The sequence below is a fragment of the Ambystoma mexicanum genome, chromosome 9 (assembly GCF_040938575.1).
Source record: "Ambystoma mexicanum isolate Mex_15411 chromosome 9, UKY_AmexF1_1, whole genome shotgun sequence".
In the NCBI taxonomy this organism is placed as follows: domain Eukaryota; kingdom Metazoa; phylum Chordata; class Amphibia; order Caudata; family Ambystomatidae; genus Ambystoma; species Ambystoma mexicanum.
In genome coordinates this window covers 383,924,868-383,945,148 of record NC_090931.1, presented here as the reverse complement: position 1 = coordinate 383,945,148, position 20,281 = coordinate 383,924,868, and the positions used below count along the sequence as shown (strand labels likewise).

Genomic DNA, 20,281 nt, shown 5'->3' with positions numbered 1-20,281 from the left:
TCTGCGGCTTTGTTTCCGTGAGAGGTACAGTCTGTTCACTTAGAATGCGCTGCGCATTGTACGACCGCTATGGCTACTGGGAGTTGTAGTGCCTTAAGGAGCCTGTCCAATAAAGATGCATGTTGCACTGGAGTGCTGTCTGCCCACAAAGAACCCCTCCTTTTCCAGCGTGACAGCCCTGCATGTACGGTTGACGTCACATAGGCAGAGTCACTGTACACCGTCACTTCCTCACCTTTGCGTTTTTCAAGTGCAACAATAAGCGCTGCCAATTCTGCTGCTTGGGCTGAAAAATGACACAGTAGTCTTGCACTTGCCGCTACCTCAAATTCACCATTTAATCTGTGTCTTACAACTGTGGAGCCTGAATGCCTCTCCCCACTACTTTGGTCAATTTTCGAAGAACCATCAATAAAGAGAATTTCCCCTCCTGCTAGAGCAGTGGTCAAACGTTTTAGGCCTGCCCCCCCCCAAACAAAATGCGGGCAGCCCAGGCCCCCCAAAAATGCCAAATGGACATAAAGTCCAAATGGCTATGAACTATCTTGCGCCATAACCTCACCCTACTCCCAGTATAGTCTTTGGGTCCCCCCCCTGCTCCCATCACAGTCTCTGGACTCCCTCATCCCGCTCCTAGCCCAGTCCCTGTGCTCTCCCCACCCCACCCCACACCCTGGGCTCACCAAACCCTGTTCCCACCACTATCCCATGGCTCCCGCCCACCCTGCTCCCAGCACAGTTCCAGTGCCAGTGGTTGCTGGTGAATTCTTTAAATGTGAGGGGCATAAATATTTCCACCAGATATGCCATAGCGGCCAAGCGTAACGAGGGAGCCCGATCTAATCAAAAGGGAATTGGGGGGTTTCCAACATAAATTCTTTTTAAATAATGGGAGAAAATGTTGCATTTTACAGCATACTTTAAGAACATATGGGTAAAAGGCCAAACAGTTTGCAATTGGCACTGGGGGGCTCAGGGGGCAGCATGATATTTTTTACTGGACATCTACGGTAGATGTCCAGTAAAAAGATACCATCCCTGTCCCCTAGGCCCACAGTGCCTAACACAATGAACATGATTAAGTGTGTATGCAAGGTGCAGTGGGGCCAAGGGGGAAAGCATGGTATTTTTGACTGGACATCTATGATAGATATTCAGTAAAAAAATACCATCCCTGTCCCCTGGGCCCCCCAGCTGCAATTGCAAACTGTTTGGCTATTGACCCATTTCCTTTTTAAAGTATGCTCTAAAATGTAACATTTTAACCGATTATTTAAAAAAAATTCTCAACAGCATCTCAGAAGGAGAGCTGTTTTTGGCAGGCAGGTAGGGGGATTGTGCGACAAATGCATTTTTAAAATGCCTTTGTTGTACAACCTTCCTTCCGCCCTAGACCCCTCACTCACCAAAATCAGCTCAACGGACTAAAATAAACACACACCTTCACACAGCAATCACTCTATCATTCACACGAGCACCCATCACCATACGCTCACTCATAACACAAGCATACACGCATCCATACACATATTTAAATAAAAAATAAATGAGCCTTCTACAGGCGCCTGCACAGGGTTCTGAAACTCCCTGCTCCAGGCTGCTCTGTCCGTATGTGCAAGGAGGTGCAGGAGCTCCCCCTCGCACATGCAGACATGCAGTGCCCCAGCCAGCATTTCCAATGAGCTATGCAAGGTTGGCGAAGCAAATGGCTCAGTGAGCATGTGCAGCTGGGGAAATGTACTGTGAAATGGAAACAGTGTTTCCCTTTGACAGTTCAGCCAGCCCAGGAGCGCTCCCCCAGCTGGGAAAATCAGTTGAGGGAGTGCTCAGTGTTTCACTGGCATGGCTCCTTGGCTCCTCCATAATGGGTGAGGGGGGCTACTGGGTGGACACCCCCTCGCCCATTATGGATGAGCCACCAGGCTCAGACTGGCCTATAGGGCAATAGGGCAATGCCCATACCAAAAATTCTAACTGCTAGTGTGGGCCAATCAAAATGGGCCTCTTTTTGGGCCAATGTGGGCCAGTTTGATGAGTTACTTCACTATGCAGCTAGTAGTTTTGACCATTTTCGCTGCATAAATATTCTTTAAATATCACAATTTGCTTACATTTTAACAAAAAACACCCCCTTGGGTACAGTTCAAACAGTCTGTGACAAAAGGAATGAATATCCATTTGCAACTGTGGGCCACTTTTTTTATTTGTGCCTGAGACAGTTTCATGCTCCAGTCTGACCATGTGAGCCGCCCCTGCCCATTTCCTCAAATCTAAAAAAAAATATATATTTTTGTGTGTGTGTTTTTTTACATTTCATGCTGGGTTCTCACGCCCCCTCGCCCCCCCCCCCCCCGGGATGCACTGTTTGAAGACCCTTGCGCTAGAGCATTTTCTTTCACAGAGGGTATATCATCATAAATTCAACATAATTTGAGCAGTTATGCACATGATCACCCTTTTCTACATGTTCAGCTACACACGTGGCTGGGTGCACTATTCCTTGAACTGGATCTACTTAAGTTCCGGAACCTCCTCAATACTCTCCTTTCCTCCTCTTCTTTCTTGCTCCCTCTCACCTACTAACCTATCCTTGCTTCTCCTCCGTCTGCTGACTGGTTGCTGGGTGTTCTCAGAATCTTACAGAATACCAGCCCCCCCTAACAAGTCCCCCATCAGTTGCCGCCTAGCCCACCTTGCACTGCCGCCTGGATTACCTTGCACTACCGGGCTGGGATTGCCCCCTGTAGCCCTAGCCTTCCTTGCACTTATCTCGGGGGCCCTGCTGTTCTGGGTGCACTTTTCCCTTTACCCCCTCCTCTGCCCATCTTGTTGCGCACTTGCACAACCTAAATGACACTAGCTCTAGTAAGATTGTTTGTCTTCTCCTCCCTGTGTTCTCCCTCCCTTGCCTGGTTTCACCTTGAAACACTTGTGTATAGGCGCATAATAAATAACAAATCAATCAATCCTGCATTCGCTACTAAAAGGCACATCTTGTGTAATATGTTTCACACTCTTAATTGTAAGGGAATAGTGGATTGCCCTTTGGATCTAGGGTAAAGATTATTGATCAGTGTGTTTCTTTACTGCCTTCAGTGCCGGTTTTATCCTACACACACCCTATGCTCTGATGCATTGGGGTTTGTGTCTGTGCTATTTACAGAACTCATGTGCAGAGGTGTTGCTTGGGGGGAGGGGCTGAGTGGGCTATAGTCACAGCTCTTTTGGTTGTAGCCCCAGATAGAAGCTCAAAGGCTAGTTAGCCCAGAATTACGACAGTCCCAATATTAGCATAGACCCGGATTGTTTCCGGACCTAGCAACACCCCTGCTCATGTGTACTAGTTTAGTGGTGGTTCCAGCTACACTCCTGGTCACTGGGGTCTCTTGGTATCCGCTGAACTCTCTCCATTCTGCCAACTCAACCACTAGTACTTCTCCTAACCAAGGAAACATGCAGATATTTCAAGTTGAAGGCTTCGTTGGAAGCTTACAATGCTGCTGCTACATGTTCTTTCATTGGTTCCATGCATGAAATCCTTACACATCTGCTACCCACAGTTGGGATCATATGGGTGTCACTCAGTTACTTCTGTTTCAGCACTGTTGATAGAACACATTTAATTCGAATTTAGAAACAAACTCGTTGACCAATTCTAAAGTACTCCTGATTTTTTTTTGTCAGTTTGAAGAACAAACTTAAGCAGGAGGTCCTGTCTCCATCTGACATCATGGCTTTCTTCAAGCAGCCCGTGGCAGGCAGCAGGACTGCCATCCGGGCAGCGGATTATATGGAGACCACATTCCAGGTGTTGAAAGAGAAAGTGAAGCACTCCTACGAGGGATCCTACAATATCACTGGTAAGAGACCAATGCATGTCCCTAGCAAAACACTGGTCACTTTATCTAGTCAGGCACTGTTCAGAAGAATCTATAAGGGAAAGTTCAATACAAAACTAGTAAGCCACTTGTCCTGATCAACCAGTAACCCAATGTTCAGATAAACAGTACGAGAAGTCTCAGTGCAGCCAATAGGAAAGCCAGGCCAGAACAACTAGTGAGACACATTTCAGTATAACAAGTAAGAGAAGGTTCCACACAGCGAGTAAGAAATTGGTCAGAACAACTAGTGAACCACTTTTCAGCAGTACCAGTAAGAGTATGTTCAAAACAGCCAGTAAGAGACTGGTCAGAAGAGCTAGTGAGTAAATGTTCAGTATAACCAGTAAGAGGAGGTTCAACACAGACAGTACGTGACTAGTCAGAACAAGCAGTGAGACACTTTCAGTATAACCAGAAAGAGGAGGCTGGTAAGGGACTGGTCAGAACAGCAAGTGAGATACCTTTCAGTATAACCAGTAAGAGGAGGTTCAACAAAGCCAGTAACAGACTGGTCTGAACTAGTGAGACACCTTTCAGTAGAACCAGTAAGAGGAGGTTCAATACAGCAAGTAAGAGACTGGTCAGAACAACTTTCAGTATAATCAGTAAAAGGTGATTCACCACAGCCAGTAAGAGACTAGTCACAACAACCAATGGGCCACTTTTCAGTATAACCAGTAAGAGGCAGTTCAACACATCCAGAAGAAACTGGTTAGAGCAACCATTGAGCCACTTTATAGTATATATAAAGGAATGGGGCTACAACTCCAACAAGCTGAAGGACAAACCATAAAATTAATGTATTCTTATTGTAGTACTAATATTATTAGCATAAAGGACATTGGGCCTCATTCCAAGGTTGGTGCTAGTCATGGCACTATTAGCGCCATGACTAGCACCATTACCGGTACCGTGTCCGCCCTCGTTCAATGGGGACCTACCAGTCTAGTCCGACCTTTGCGGGACCGGTAAATTCCCATTAAAAATGTCAATCCCCATTCCCACTTGAGCCCCCATAGGGCTCAATGGGAATGGGGAGGGTGCTAATAACGGTACCGTAAATTACGGTACCGTTATTAGCTCTGAAGTCCCTTTGCGGATCCCGTCCATAACGCCTGTTAAAAGCAGGCGTTAAGGGCGGGGCCGCAAAGGGACCTCGTAGTAAGGCGCAAAGGTTTTACCGGCACCAATGTCCTTAACGGTGCCCGGTATCTCTTTGCGCCCTACTCGGAATGACCCCCATTGAGCCTACAGTGTTCTCACCAAGTGACACAATCCCAAGGGTCACTTAAAACAAATTAACTTTCTAAATAGTGATAAAACAAATAAACTTTCTAAATAGTGATGCCAAAGCGCTAATTCCTTATTGTATATGTCCACTACCGTTTTACAAGATCGTTCATATACAAAAATATTCAGAAGAAATCATAGAAGACTTGATGCATAATTCATTATTTTCTCTTTTATAATGATTAGCCTTAATGGGTAGCTATGTAAAAAGCCCACAAGGCTTATCATATTGTCAGTACACATTACCTGTATATAGGAGCCTAGATGCTCACAATGTGGTTTTACAAAGTTCCAACTTGTGCCATGCAATTAACTGTAAATCAACCAAAAAAACGAATGACCCTTAATACAGAAAAAGATCAATAAACAATAACCAGCTGCACATCACCTATTACACCTATCATGATGAAGAAGTACCTTACTTTTTAATTTCTAGGTAAGATCACGGTGTATAGGTCTATTGTCATATATCCATATTTCAATGTCCTTTAGCTCTGCAAAGAAGTACACAAATGAACCATCCCTTTAGTCACTCTATTCTGTGGCCATTATAGCATAGCCAAAACAAACGTTTACTCTTATTTATTATGGTAATGTCCAGAATGCAAATTTGTGTGAAATACCAAGCAATTATATGCAACCCTTCAATGAAATTCTTTATAATTACGCTTCACTACTGCAATAGCCTTCTCCTGAATCTACCCTCTTCCTCTCTGTGACCACTCCAGTTAGACCACATCTCTCCGGCCCTAAAAGCTGTTCACTGGCTCCCAGTTGCTGCATGGATTAAATTGAAATCCCTCTGCATCATCCACAAGACTGTCTGGGACCGGGGACCACACTATCTGCAACTTGCTCTTACTAAATACTCTCCCCCTAGACCTCTACATTTCTCTGATATCAACTCTGTGCGTAAAGTTTTTCACTAAACAGAGGGCCGGAACCCGATCTCTTTCTTCAGCTGGCTCCCTCTTATGGAACAGCCTCCCCCTTCCTCTTTGTCTTGAGCCAGACATCATCAAATTCCTGAAGCTCCTCAAGACTTTCCTTTTCACCGCCTCCTTCTCTTCTTCCCTCCTCTGCTAATCTCACAGTTGCTGTGATTGTTGACCAGGGCCCTTATGTGTCCTTTTGGGGCCCGGGCCTCCCACACCCAATCGCCTCAGCCTCTGCCTACATACAGCACATGCCTCGGCACCCACTGGCCTACGCCACTGTAGGCCTGCACTTACCTACTTGTTGCAGCTCAAAGCTCCCTAGCACTTACTATACTGGGCACTTACATCTGCTGGTCACCCAGGAGCATGGACACTCCAGCACTTACCCCCCACTTCCTCTTCCCCTATTCTCTCGCTGCACTTGCACGTTCTGAATACTCACAAGGCCTAGTAGGTTTGCCTTTAGCCTCCAGTGCATACACTGTTTTCAATCCCATGTTCCCTCCCTGTTGCCCAATGGGCACTATGAAACACAATTTACTTGTTGTATAAGCACCTAACAAATGCACAATAAATAAATTAAATAAAAATATCACACCATTTTTCCAATCCTCTTAAAGCTCAGTGCCTCGAGTCTACTTACTAATATCATGGAGCTTCGTTGCTCGATCTCCCGCAATTACGGGCTGCGCGGCATTCCGCGTTCAAAGAGAAAAGCGCCACCATTTTGTCAAGGCTACTATGTTTTTACTGATGCTGATGTCACAAACCATTTCCATAAAACAACAACACTCGAGTTCCTTGCGTTGTGCGCACCATCCAAGCTCTGTAATGTTAAAGGTTACTGGGCTCATTCAACGTTGAATAATGTTACCGAAGCAGTCTTATGTTATTGCCTAAATCCAAAATCCAGCGTAAAATGCAATTCAAATCCAACGAGGTTGCTGCTAATTTACCTGCGAGCATTCTTGTGACAAGTGTAAGTTGGAAATACACTTCCTTGTTGGATCAACAAACGTGCTGTGCAAGCGTGCACCTTCGCAACACTTATTATATATTAAAAATTAAAAAAAATAAAGGCACCAGTCGCCTGTTAAATGCACACTTTCTTGCACCTTCCTATGACTTCCTATGTGTCATGAGTACATTTTGTTAAGAAGTGCACTGATGCCACAACAATACAGGTATGCACAATAGTGTGCACTTCCTACTAGGAAGTAACATAAGGTGCCCCAATCCCAGTCATGCATCCATCATGATTACACTCATGGCATCCCAAATGTAAAGTCTAATTTCAAGAAATGGGTATTCCCTACTCACAGGTCCGCCGTTTCTATATCATATCTAGTAAGTTTATGATGGTGGTGGTGCATCCCACACAGTGTTTGCTAAATAATGACTAGATACATAAAACATTTCATTTTAACTGGTATAATCAAAGTATTATTTATGTTATTGAACCAACATCAACCTTCAAGCGTTTACATCATGATATACATTGAGACATCCACTACCTAGTCATTGTCCATTGTATACATACAGTGTCCTGTTAAATACTATAACTGAATTTCGATAACCCTAAAATCTCTCACAGTAATTGCTCTGTCAAAAATTAGATGCAAAGTGTCACGTGTATATTTAATTGTCATACATTACTTCAGAAGTTTACCCATTGATCATCAGCTATTATATACACACAGTGTCGTTAGGTACTATATCTGAATTCAGATAACACTAAGGTATCTCACAATAATTCTTGCATCAATAATTAGATGCAAAATATATTGTATATTTTATTACATATTGCAAATACATCATGCTTTAAAAACACAACTTCCAGAGACAATAGTTCACCAGTCAGTCATTATTTACGACTGTCTCATAATCAAATTTACTGTGGATGAATCATATTTCATAAAAATGCTCCCATCTCATGATCTGAGTTGAGGCACTCCAACACTGTCTGATATTTACAGATTTCTTTAGCTTCAGTCTTTCTCAAAATCTTTTATCTGTCTCCCCCTCTGCGGTCTCTTTTAATAGATTACAATATGATAAATTGTATGTCGGCCTTGTTGTCCATTTGATGACATTCCTGCTAGTGGACAGAGAGGGGCAACCTAAGATCTTCTTTATTCAAGGTACTCAGATGTTCCCTTATGTGAACTCTGAGCTCTTGAATTGTGGTACCAATGTAGTATAGTCCGCAGACACATAATATGGTATACACTACATAGTTAGTTCTGCAATCAATAAACTCAGAGATCTTCAGTTCTTGCTTGATATTAATATTGATGCTCTAACATTCCTGCGTATATTGGCACATATTGCACGTTCCACAATCATAAAATTCCTTTAGATGATTATGCAACCAACTCTTTGCAGTCTTGTCTGGTTCTAAAAAAAAAAGACTTAGCTGGTTCCTAAGTGTAGGCTCTCTAGTATATACAAAATCAGGTTTCTCTTTTATATATAATTTTAAAACTGGATCAATAGAGAGAATATGCCATTGCGTATGAAAAATGTGATATATTTTTCTGCTCTCGGACGAATATTTAGTAATCATTTGCACCTTTTAAAGAGCTAAAAAAATGTCTGGTTTAGCTTGAAGTAAATCATTTCGATTTAGACCGGCACTCTTTTGGCCACTGCAATTGTATCTCTTGTATACCCTTGTTTGCTAAATCTAGCATCCAATACATTACATTCTTTTTCAAAATCTAGTAATTCCATACAGTTTCTTCTTACCCTAATGTATTCACTGAGTGGTATGTACTTGATCGCACTCGGTTTATGACTGCTACTTGCCAACAATACTGAGTTTACTTCCGTAGGTTTCCTAAAGCGTTTAAACATGATCATGCCATCTTTAATATATAAATGTACATCCAGAAAGTCAATTTCACTTATATGTACATTACCTGTGAACTGAATACCAAAATCATTGCCATTCAGAAAACAAACAAATTCCATCATATTAGATTTGTTACCTTGCCAAAGGAGAAAAACATAATCGATGTACCTGGTCCAAAGTTTTATACGTTATGTATAAGCGTGTTCTGAATATGCATAAGTGTCCTCAACCAACCCCATAAAGAGGTTGGCCAATGAAGATGCATACTTTTCCCCTTATGGCCACCACTCGAGTCTGCCTATATATATTATTGTTAAATAGAAAAACATTGTTACATAAGGTAAAATAGGCCAATTCTTTCAGCATTGTAATGTGTGGAAAGTAAGACGCTGATCTTTTAGGAAAAGTATATTCTATGGTCTCAAGTGTTAATTCTTGCTCAATGGATGTGTATGAAGCCGTGATGTCCAATGTTGTCATCAATCAAATGGTTCCAATAATTGTAGTAGGTGCATCGTATCCCTCAAATACGCTAGTAGATTGAGTACTTACTTGGCTATGATTTCATCTATGTATTTTGAATATTTCTCAGTTATCTACGCCATGCCTCTGACTATAGGGCATCCTTCAGGTATATTGTCAAAACGCTTGTGAATTTTACGAAGAAAATATATTTTCGGTAATCTCAGACTATTCAATATCAAGTATGTTTTGTCTTCATCCGTAAGCAGTCCTGTCCGTGCCCATTTATCTACCAATACATTTGCCTCTTCCATATTTTCTTTAATCTAGTTGGTTTTCAATTTTTCATAACAACCAGGTATATTGAAATGATGCTCTGCCATACTGATATCGTTGTTCCTATCCAATGCCAGCACATTGCCCCCACCTTATCTGCTGCCTTAATCACAATTGGATTATCTCTCCTTAATGGGGCCAATGCTTGTCTCTCTGCCATAGATAGGTTATCATATTTAATTATGTACCTAGCGTTATCTATTCTCTTGTGGATATCATGTGTAACTGCATTATTAAAGAGCTCAATTGTGGTTCCTGCTCCAAAGACGGGTGTAAATCTTGCTGTGTCCCTCATTTCTTTAATATTAAGATGTTTGGGATCTATATATAGACTTTTCAGTATAACCAGTGAGAGAAGAGACAACACAGTCAGTAAGAGACTTGTCAGAACTGGTGAGACACTTTTCAGAATAACCAGTAAGAGGAGGTTCAACACAGCCAATAAGAGACTGGTCAGAACAACCAGGGAGATAGTTTTCAGTATAACCAGTAAGAGGAGGTTCAACACAGCAAGTAAGAGACTGGTCAGAACAACGAATGAGATACCTTTAGGAATAAACAGTAAGAGAAGGTTAAACACAGCCAGTAGCAGACTATCAGAACAACCAGTGAGACATTTTTCACTATAACGAATAATGATGCATCAACAATCCAAAACGCTCTCCTCAACAAAATCACCACCCTGAAATCAAAAATTACAGCCAAACAAACTACCCTTTTCGCCAACCCCCCCACTAAACCCTCCACTACTCCGACGGCCTCCTTTACTCACACCCCTTTCAGCTTCACCCCACTCACCATCCTCAAGGTCGAAAAAATCATTCGCAATTTTAAATCTTCTAACTGCCAAGGTGACTCCTGCCCAGCACCTATCATTAAGGAAGCGGCACATGATCTCGCTCCTTTTATAGCTACCTTCATTAACTCTTCATTCCTAACTGGAACGGTACCCAACAACTTAAAGGACGCTTGGGTTATCCCTCTCCTAAAAAAACCGACTCTAGACCCTGAAACACCGACTAACTACAGACCTATTACCACCGTACTGTTCCTACTCAAAATACTTGACAGAGCAGCATACCTGAAGATTCAGAACTACTTAGAAACCAATAACCTCCTCGGCTCAAGACAATCTGGCTTCAGACCTAAGCACAGGACTGAAACAGCTCTTCTTGACCTCAAAACTCAAATTGAGGACCTTAAAGACAACAGTAAACTGGCCCTCTTACTACTACTGGACTTATCCGCTGCCTTCGATTTGGTCAATCACCAAATACTATGTCGGCACCTGAAGTCCGCTGCCCACTTCTCTGACAATGCATCCAACTGGATTAGGTCATTCCTCGACAATAGGCACATGAGAGTTTTCTCACCTACCGCATCGGCCGATCCTACACCAGTACCTTGTGGAGTCCCGCAAGGGTCCTGTATCTCCCCAACTCTCTACAATGTCTTCACCAAACCACTATTTGATGTGCTTGACTATCTGGGCGTCACCTACACAAATTATGCGGATGACACCCAGATACTCATACCCATCAAGGGTGACTACATTGTTGACTCTAAAGCCCTTAATGACATCTACTTGGTCATACAAGCTTGGATGGCCCAGCACGAGTTGTGCCTCAACGATGACAAGACTGAGCTTCTCATCTCAGGCACGCAACAGAGACTTAACAAACTGAGTCCCCTGTTCGGCTCCTTTAATATTGATGGTAATCTAATGAAAGTATCCAAAGATACCAAAACTCTGGGTATCTACCTGGACGCCTCCTTGACTCTCACTAGACAAACTAATGCAGTGGCCGCTGCGTCTGCTTACACTTGCAAATTGATTTCAGCCTGTCGCCTATTCCTTACCCCTCAGAACTGCATCACCCTGGCCAGGACCTTGGTTATGTCCAAATTGGACTACTGCAATGCTCTGTACCAAGGCACTAACCAGGGCAATCTCAACAAACTTCAGACTTCCCAAAATAATGCCATCAGAGCGGCCCTCAATATCCCCCGATCTACCCACATTTCAGAAACCAGAAAGAACCTCAACTGGCTTTCAGTCACCCAAAGGATCTCTCTGAAAGCTCTGGCCCTCACATACAAATGTGTTAACCACCAGGCCCCCACATATCTAGCCTCGCGATTCACTCAACACATACTATCGCGAGCACTTAGATCTGCACAATCCCAAGGTCTTGTGATCCCTAGATTCAAGCTGCAAACTGCTGGGGGGGCCAGCTTCCCAGTCCTGGCAGCCAAGCTTTGGAACACTGTACCACTCACTATCCGAACTTTACCCTCATTTAACTTATTCAAACACAAAGCCAAGCTTTGGTTAGCTACATCTCACTAACAACCGCTCTTCTGGGCGGGTCACCTGGGACCCAGCTCTGCTTTGCTCCGGCACCACCGTTCTGTTTCTTGCCCTGATTTGTAACATCAATTGTATATTTTTGTTTACAATCTGTTTGACCACTGTGATGATATGTCATACCTGTAATGTCCTACTAAGATATGCGCCCGGTTGCCCTTGGGCCTGGTGCGCGCTATATAAATAAAACAAATACAAATACAAATACAAATAACCAGTAAGAGCATTTTCAATACAAACAGTATGAGACTGGTCAAACAACCAGTGAGGCCCTTTTCATTATAACCAGTAAGACGTGGTTCAATACAGCCAGTAAGCGACTGGTCAGAACAACGACTGAGACAGCTTTTAGCATAACCAGTAAGAGAAGGCTCGATATTGACAGTAAGAGACTGATTGAAAAACTATTGAGACACTTTTTAGTATAACTAGTAACAGAAGGTGCAATGCAGTCAGCAAGAGACTGGACAGAAGAACCAGTGAAGCACTGTTAAAAAAACACTGTCTAAAACAACTGTCCAGGCACTCTTTCTTATAACCAGTAATAGAAAGCTCAGCACATGTTCAGTATAACTTGAACAAGAAGGTTGATACAACTATTAAGATACTAGCCAAAAAAGTAGTGAGGTCCCGCTCGGATAAGCTGCGATGAAACAACTACTGCACTGCAGGAGTACTGGGATGAGTATCAATTTAAGTGCCCACTCAGCCCCACACTGCGACAAACGAGCATTGATCACATTCCTAAAGTGACAGAGGCACCCTGAGACGGGTATACCTCCTTCACCTCTTTTGGCGAAGCGGGCAGAGGGCAGGCTATACTCTTCTGGAGTGGTGCGAGGTAGTACAGAAGCAATCCAAAAACATAGTATTGTGCTACCAAAATAAAGTAATTTCCAAGCAAGAATCTATCAAAATAGGATCTTCAATTAAACTAACAAAATGCACAAAATGAATAAAAATACTACTGGCCAACCCCTAATGAGAAAACACAGAGAAAGCAGACTTTAAAATAAAAGGGCACTCTGGGTTTATAGACAGGGGTGCTCAATATGTTAGCAGAAAATGTTTATAGAAATGTTTATGGTGGAGCAGGGGGTCAGGGCCTATTCAAATAAATGATGTTGTTGTCTTTGGCCCTCCACAGCATCAAGCCGGCCTTTCTGTGTCAAACTGGGGGTCTTGGATTTTTTAGCACTGAGCTAGTGCAAAGTTAAGTAGTGGTGACAATGAGTTGCAATGATGCAGTGCTGTTCAACAGTGGCTATGTCTTGCAGATCAAAGACCTTGGAAAGGGCAGGCAATGTTGTGTTGGTAGCATTGGAAAACTTAGTGGACTTGAGTTCAGAGATGCAGGCTCAGCAAGCTCAATACGGCACCAGGTACTGCAGCGGCTTCGGCTTGGAGCTGTAAGTGCTCGGGACTAGGTGGTGGTGTGGAGTTGGGCAGTAGAGTAACTTTACTGAAAATGTTGGGGGAGACATGACATCTGAAAAAAAAGTGCCCCAGCCAAAACATCGTGTGCCATGAAAGTTGGGGGGGGCAAACACCCCTGTCCCCCCTAAAAATACGCCCATGGAGTTGGGGATGCAAGAATACTCAGTGGGTCTCAGATGCGAAGACAGCAGAGCTTTGGCTTTGGCATCGAAACAAACTCACAGATGCGTAGATATTCAAGTATCAAGGTTGCAGATTCTTTTGGCAGTTCCATTGTAGCAGTTTGAAGATGCCCAAACCTGTGTCAAGGCAGTTCAGAGGTACAGGGAGAGCTTAGGTTCTGTGGTCACTGGGAGACCCAGTTCAGGGTCTTTAGGCAAAAACAATCCTTTCCTCTGCCCTTCCCAACCAAGAAGATTTGTAGGGTTCTGCCACCTCCAGTGAGCAGAGTCCTGGCTACCAGTGATTCAGTTACATCAGGCGTCGTCCAGCCACCTAGCCATCCCAAGTAGGACATTGGGACGGTTAGGGAGATTAAATTGCCTCTTCCTTGGAGCTCATGTCTTCACTACTCACACAGAGGGATTTAATGTAGACACAGGTCATAGTGAATCCTTCTTCAAAAGCAGTCCATTATTTATTTATTTATGTTTGTATTTATATCTGCACACAAAGCCCATGGTCATCTAGGCGCTAGTTCCAGGAAATGCAAGTCAGGCAAGGTGCAGGAATAGTAGCTTAGGCAGTGAACAACAGTTAACAAAATAGGTTTGTCTTGAGGTTTTTCTGAATGAGAGTTAGGAGGGATCGGCTCGAAGGGTGAGCGGTAAATTGTTCCAATGGGTGGCTGAGCAGACTGGACAGCTGGCACTACCTGCTTTTTTCTGTGGAACCTGGGTGCGTTGAGGAGGTGGCACTTGGACGAGTGAAGCGGTCTGGCTGGTGAGTTTCTGCATAATTTCTGGGTGAGGAAGGTGGGTGCATCATTCAAGAAGCAGTGATGTGAGATAGGACTTTGAATTTGATCCTTTCCCTGATGGGGAGTCAGTGGGCAGCTCCTCTGGCGTCAGAGATGTAGTGATGTTTACTTGGATCCATCGCCACTCAAATGGCATTATTATGTACAATTTGAAGCTTGTACAAGTTTTTTTCAGATGTTCCAAAAAAGAGGGCGTTAGAGTTGTGTATTTTTGAGCAAAATAAGGGTACGCGTGATTGCAATGCGGTTGTCAACAGAAAGAAAGAGTTTGCTTGCGTGGATGAGCTTGGTGGCGTAATCTGAGGTGGAGGCGATGTATTTAACATGCCTAGACATGGTAACTGTGGCATCCAGATAGACCCCAGAGTTTTGACGGCCGGGGCTATGGGGATGGCATGGCCGTTGATAGTGAGGACTTGTAAGCAGGGTCCAGTTTTGCAAGTCAGGAGTTCAGTTTTGTCATTTAAACAGAAGAAGTGGGCGGCCATCCAGGTTTGAATGTTCTCATGAATGGTGTTGATTTTGAGGCTATCCTGAGTGTGGTCATCAGAAAGGGGGACCAACATTTGAGTATTGTCTGCATAGTTTGTGAAGGAAATGCCAAAAGAGTCCACGTGGTCGAATAGAGGTTTAGTGTAAATATTATAGAGGGTGGGGGGACGCAGGAACCTTGTGGGATGCCACAAGAGGTAAGTGTTGGAGATGCAGATGCTTCAACAGCGAAGACTCTGGAAGTTTTGTCTGCGAGGAAGATGAGATCGATTTGGCAGCTGCAACGGAGAAGTGAGCTGAGGTGGTGGCAAAGAGTCTGGTAGTTGACGAGATCAAAGGCTGCCGAGAGGTCAAGGAGTAGGAGAATGGAGATTTTACCAGTGTCGTTGAGGTTGTCGAGTTGTTTTTTTGAGTCCAGGAGGGCTGTTTCAGTGCCATGTCTTGGGCGGAATCCAGATTGACAGAAGATGAGAAAATCGTTGGACTCAAGAAAGCTTTGAATTTGAAGATAGGCCACTCTATCAATAATTTTCAGTAGAAAAGGACTGGTGGTTATGGACCGGTAGTTGGTTGGAATGGCAGGGTCTAGCAATGCTTTTTTGAGGAGGGGGAGACCCAGGATTGTTTCCGTGAAGCAGGTACATGGCAGGATTCAAAGGAGGAGTTAATGATGGAGGCGATAAGAGGAAGCAGGGGTTCGGCACATTCTTTCACTAGGGAAGCAGGGCGATATCGCCTTTACACATAGAGGGTTTGAGGCCTTTTATTATGGCTGCAAGGTCAGCGGTGGAAATGGATTTGAAGGTGAAGGGTTGGATGTGGGCCGGAGGGTCAGTGACAAGGTGGGTGCTCAGGTGACTGGTGTGTGTGGGGTCTTGGAGGTAATTTTAGTCTGTAGGTTGGTAAAGTTTCTTGTGAGGTCATTTTGTATGTTGTTGCACCACTGCGAGTCTTTCACAGTGGTGGAGGGGGGCATGACTGGGGATTCTAATTCAACCATTTCCCAGAGACTGGCAAATGGTTCACGGGAACTAGGGGCTGCAGAGCCAATCCTGTTGTGAATCTACTCCAAAAGAGAAACTAGCATAGCTGCACAAGATCCAGAGACCACCCAAAAACATGCTAAACCTCTTCCTCTAATCTAACACCCTCCATCACTAGACACTTCACACTTACCACCCACACCTAGATGTCTCACAAACCACCCTGCTAAACACCCAAACTGCACACTATCCCAAACCAATTCAGAAACCCCAATAGCCCCCACCAACACAAACACTGGACGCCACCCATCTGGAAATAATCATCCAGTGTACAAAAGCAAACACATCCAGAAAGCACACACGCACCAGTTACTCCTGGTTGTCCACGCATCAACAGCTGACCACAACACCTGTCTGATCTCTCTCTTCCTCCCTAACCAACCCACCCCACTTTACCTTATAGAGCCACCAGAGCACCTAGAGCCAATTGAAATGTCAGCAGTGCGTGGTATAAATGAACGTATACCACCAGTCAAGCGACGGTGTAAAGCAACTAACAAGGCACTATTCAGTATAGCCAGGAAGAGGAGGTTCAAAACAACCAGGAAGAGACTGGTCAGCACAATCTGCAAGATACCCTTCGGTATAACCTGGAATCCTAGTGTAATACAACCAATAGGAGACAGGTGAGGTACTGTTCTGCAAATCCAATAAGAAGTAAAAGATTGTTTCATACAAATGCTTAAGAAATTGAAATCAATTGCTGTTCACATTCGCCAGATCACCTCTGAGCCTGTGAGAATTCGTGGGCGCTAGAATGTGGAGACCTAATACACAATGTGAGTGGTAGAATAGAGAAACATATAAATATTGGTTATAAGCTCAGGGGTAAAGGCATTCAGCAAACGGCTGCTTTCACAAGTAGTAAGAGTATGCTTAATACCACCGTTAGGAGATTGCTTCATACAGGCAGGACGGGATTTTCCAGAACATTTCTCAACTCCCGATAGTTTGGATTTATTTGCCAGACACCTTGCGATGTGGGTAACCTCAGATTAGTGCTTTTTAAAACTCAAAACATGAATTACTAAGTGAATCACTGTTTAGCTAAACAGACATCTTCAGGGTGAATTATAGATAGCCAGAAAACTATTTAGTATCACCAGTAAAAAAGCATCCAATTAAACTAACATGGTGAGGTTCATTAAACATAATTTTTATTAAAAAATACATAAACGATGATAAGGTGAGGTAGCGTGTCAAACAGCAATGCACATGGATGGAATGGTGCTGGCGAGTGGAATGGGAGTCAGAAGGGGTGTGCTCATAGAATCAGCTGCTGGAAGTCTATCACTGATGTAACAAGACTTTCTTTGGTCCTCTTCCAGATATACTAACTGCCGAACAGCTACACACTGTCTCCAAGTTCACTGGGTGTGCCTATCAATCTCTGCCCACTGTTTGCCGCAACAGTCGATACAGGACCATCACTGGGGAATGCAATAACAGGTATCCATTCTTATCATTGCTCATTTCATATGCATCGATTTGACCGTCCACTCTCCTTTGGCCATCAGCCTGCCTGTCACATACGACCATCTTTGATTAGCAGCAGCCCTGTGTTAACCTTCACAGCAATTCTTCCCTATGTTAAACACACTTCATTGAACTCTCCAGGAGACACTGGATTATGGGATTATAATCTTTGGGTTCTAGCTCATAACTGGGTAAAGGAAAAAACCTGCAGAATAAATCTTGCCACCGAAAACAGTTACCACATTCAGCAGAGTAACTTTGCTGAAACTGTCAGGGGGATGGCATCCAAAGGAAAGGGGTCACTGCCAAATGAGTGGGTCAAAATGGTGTGCCACAAACATTTAGGGGGCAGACACCCTTGTCCCCCCTAACATTATACCCATGGCCACATTATTCTCAATTTCCACCATCATTCACTAGTATACCCCTTTACATTGTATGTATAATGTAACTCCAAGGATTGTATGCATTTCGGATTACCTGAACCATTCCTTGATTTTATGGGGATGGTAGGACAGTAGGACTTGGATTTCCCTGGCTCAGTGACGATTTGGGAGGCTTGGTTCTCCTACGCCTATATGATGGATTGCATGGGCTCATTTGAATAGCCCTGCAGTTTGATGGGGGATTCACGGACTTTAGAGAAATCTAAAATGAGATTAAAAGACAGTGGTCCTCATTACGAGTCACCCGGTATGGAAATAACAGTGGCGTTAAACCCGCTGCAACTGTTGTTTCCATACCGGGTGATTCGGAGTCCTGCAGGCAGAGGTGAGATTCCCGCCAGGTCTGACCTGGCGGGTTTAACCCCGTCCGCCTGCAGGCGGACGTGGAAACAACGGTACCATCACGAGATGGTGCCGGTGTTTCCATGGTCCCCATTCCCATTGAGTCCTATGGGACTCAATGGCAATGGGGATTTACCGAATTCCACCTCCGGAATTCCCGGGTCACCGGGGTTGTAATGCCCCGGTAATTCCAGGAATCACGAAGGCGGAATGGTAATTCGAGTCCGGTGGTAACCGAGCCGGAAAAATCAGCAGGTTACCGCCGGACTCGTAATGAGGCCCAGTGTCCGCCACTTTCATGTAACCCATGATATCAGTACAGCTAAGCCAATCTCAGATGAAATTAAGTTTACTTATTAAAGGACAGGCCAAGCACGGCAGAATTATCCTTCTGTTGACTACACCATCCACACAGAGTCCCCATATGGTGGTGGTCCTTTGACTGTGATTTGCTTTCTTTCCTTTTATGGATGAGTCCGTATGATAATTTATATGGAACACACTGAAGAGCTCCTCACATCCTGGCCCTGATAACCACTGCTGGAAATTAATCAAAAGGTACAGGGATAAGGAGCCACAGAGCGAAGCATCAATCTGTTTCCTCAATTTACAATGCTTTCTTGAAGTCTGACAAAGAGGTGGGTGAGTGGGGGAGATTTTCTAAACACAGACCCTGCTCAGGAGTCTCCTACTGGAGAGTCTCTTATGTGGGTGAATTGAAGTACAGATGGCCTAGCGATTGGGAAATGATGTGACCCTGGATTTCCCCTCCTAAATAGAGGAAGAAAAGTTTTGAAACTTTAAATCTTGATATCCACAGCAACTGATGGCAACTGAAGCGAGCAACCGGCAAGAGATAGGATGTCTATTCTTGAGGTTACGAATTATTCATGCTGTGCCAATTCCCTGTACTATTAGAATGCATCTGTGTCAGTGAATATTAAGGGCCCCTGAACTTTTTAAGCCCCACACCTTTCCTGTCTGTAACATCATGGCCTTCTGCAATCCATCATAGAAAAAGGGACTGCATTTGGATCTGCAGTCTCAATTGCATGCATGTGGGATGCATGTCCTTAGAAGTGGATCTTCAGGGTTAATCACTAGTGTAAATGTGGAATCATTGGCTGGTTACAATTATGGGATCTCTAACGACGCAGAAGCCTCGTATAGTTTAATTCAAATTTATTTATTAGATATACATATAGCAACAAGGCTTTGTATAACACATGACATACAATATAAAATACAAAATTACACAGAATCACACATGTAAAAACCACTGAGATTAACATCAAAGCCTATTCAAGACACTTAAAAATGTCAACAATATGCATATAAAATCGAACAATAAAATATATTATATTGATATAATTTCCTTGCATAAAAGCCATCCATAATGTGGGAATTTCATTCATAATGGTGGCATTATTATATGCTTTAAAAAACTTTGAACGCAATTGAACTAGGCTTTCAAATTCAATAATCAAATGCGATATCGTTTCATTGACGAAGTTTCCACATATTCAACAGAATGCATGGGAATAAAGGAATTGATTGTAAACACAGTTTGATGATAAAACTGCTGAAGCGTTGAATTTGATTAAGAGATAATTACGAAAGATACATGGGCTAGGATAAGCAGCGATGTATGCAGGAGGAGATGTTCTAGTCATTCTTTCGTTACAGTAATCTCTAGAGGACGTCCTAGCCTAAACATGGAGCATGTTTTTCTTAAAGACCACCGTACATAATTCATTCTTCAACCATTGTTTTAAGTTACCAGTAATGAATGTGCTAGTGCCTTCATGTAGCCATCCCTTATGTGTACGCTTGAGTAGACCAATAGTACCTATAGGTAGATTATCATCTAGACTCAAAAATGCTTTCATATAGGGCACAATGATAGTATCTGTATGCACTGTTGGTAGTCTCTCAAA

At 43.5% G+C, this 20,281-nt stretch overlaps 1 protein-coding gene across 2 annotated transcripts in view; it reads left to right on the top strand.

Moving 5' to 3' along the window:
* LOC138488100 (myeloperoxidase-like) overlaps positions 1–20,281 on the top strand; it is a 103,376-nt gene that overhangs the window by 38,562 nt on the left and 44,533 nt on the right. For both annotated transcript variants that reach the window (XM_069614855.1, XM_069614856.1), the window contains 2 exons: positions 3,685–3,860; positions 17,409–17,529. In XM_069614855.1, the coding sequence (XP_069470956.1) occupies positions 3,685–3,860; positions 17,409–17,529 (297 nt within the window). The remainder of the gene's footprint in view (positions 1–3,684; positions 3,861–17,408; positions 17,530–20,281) is intronic.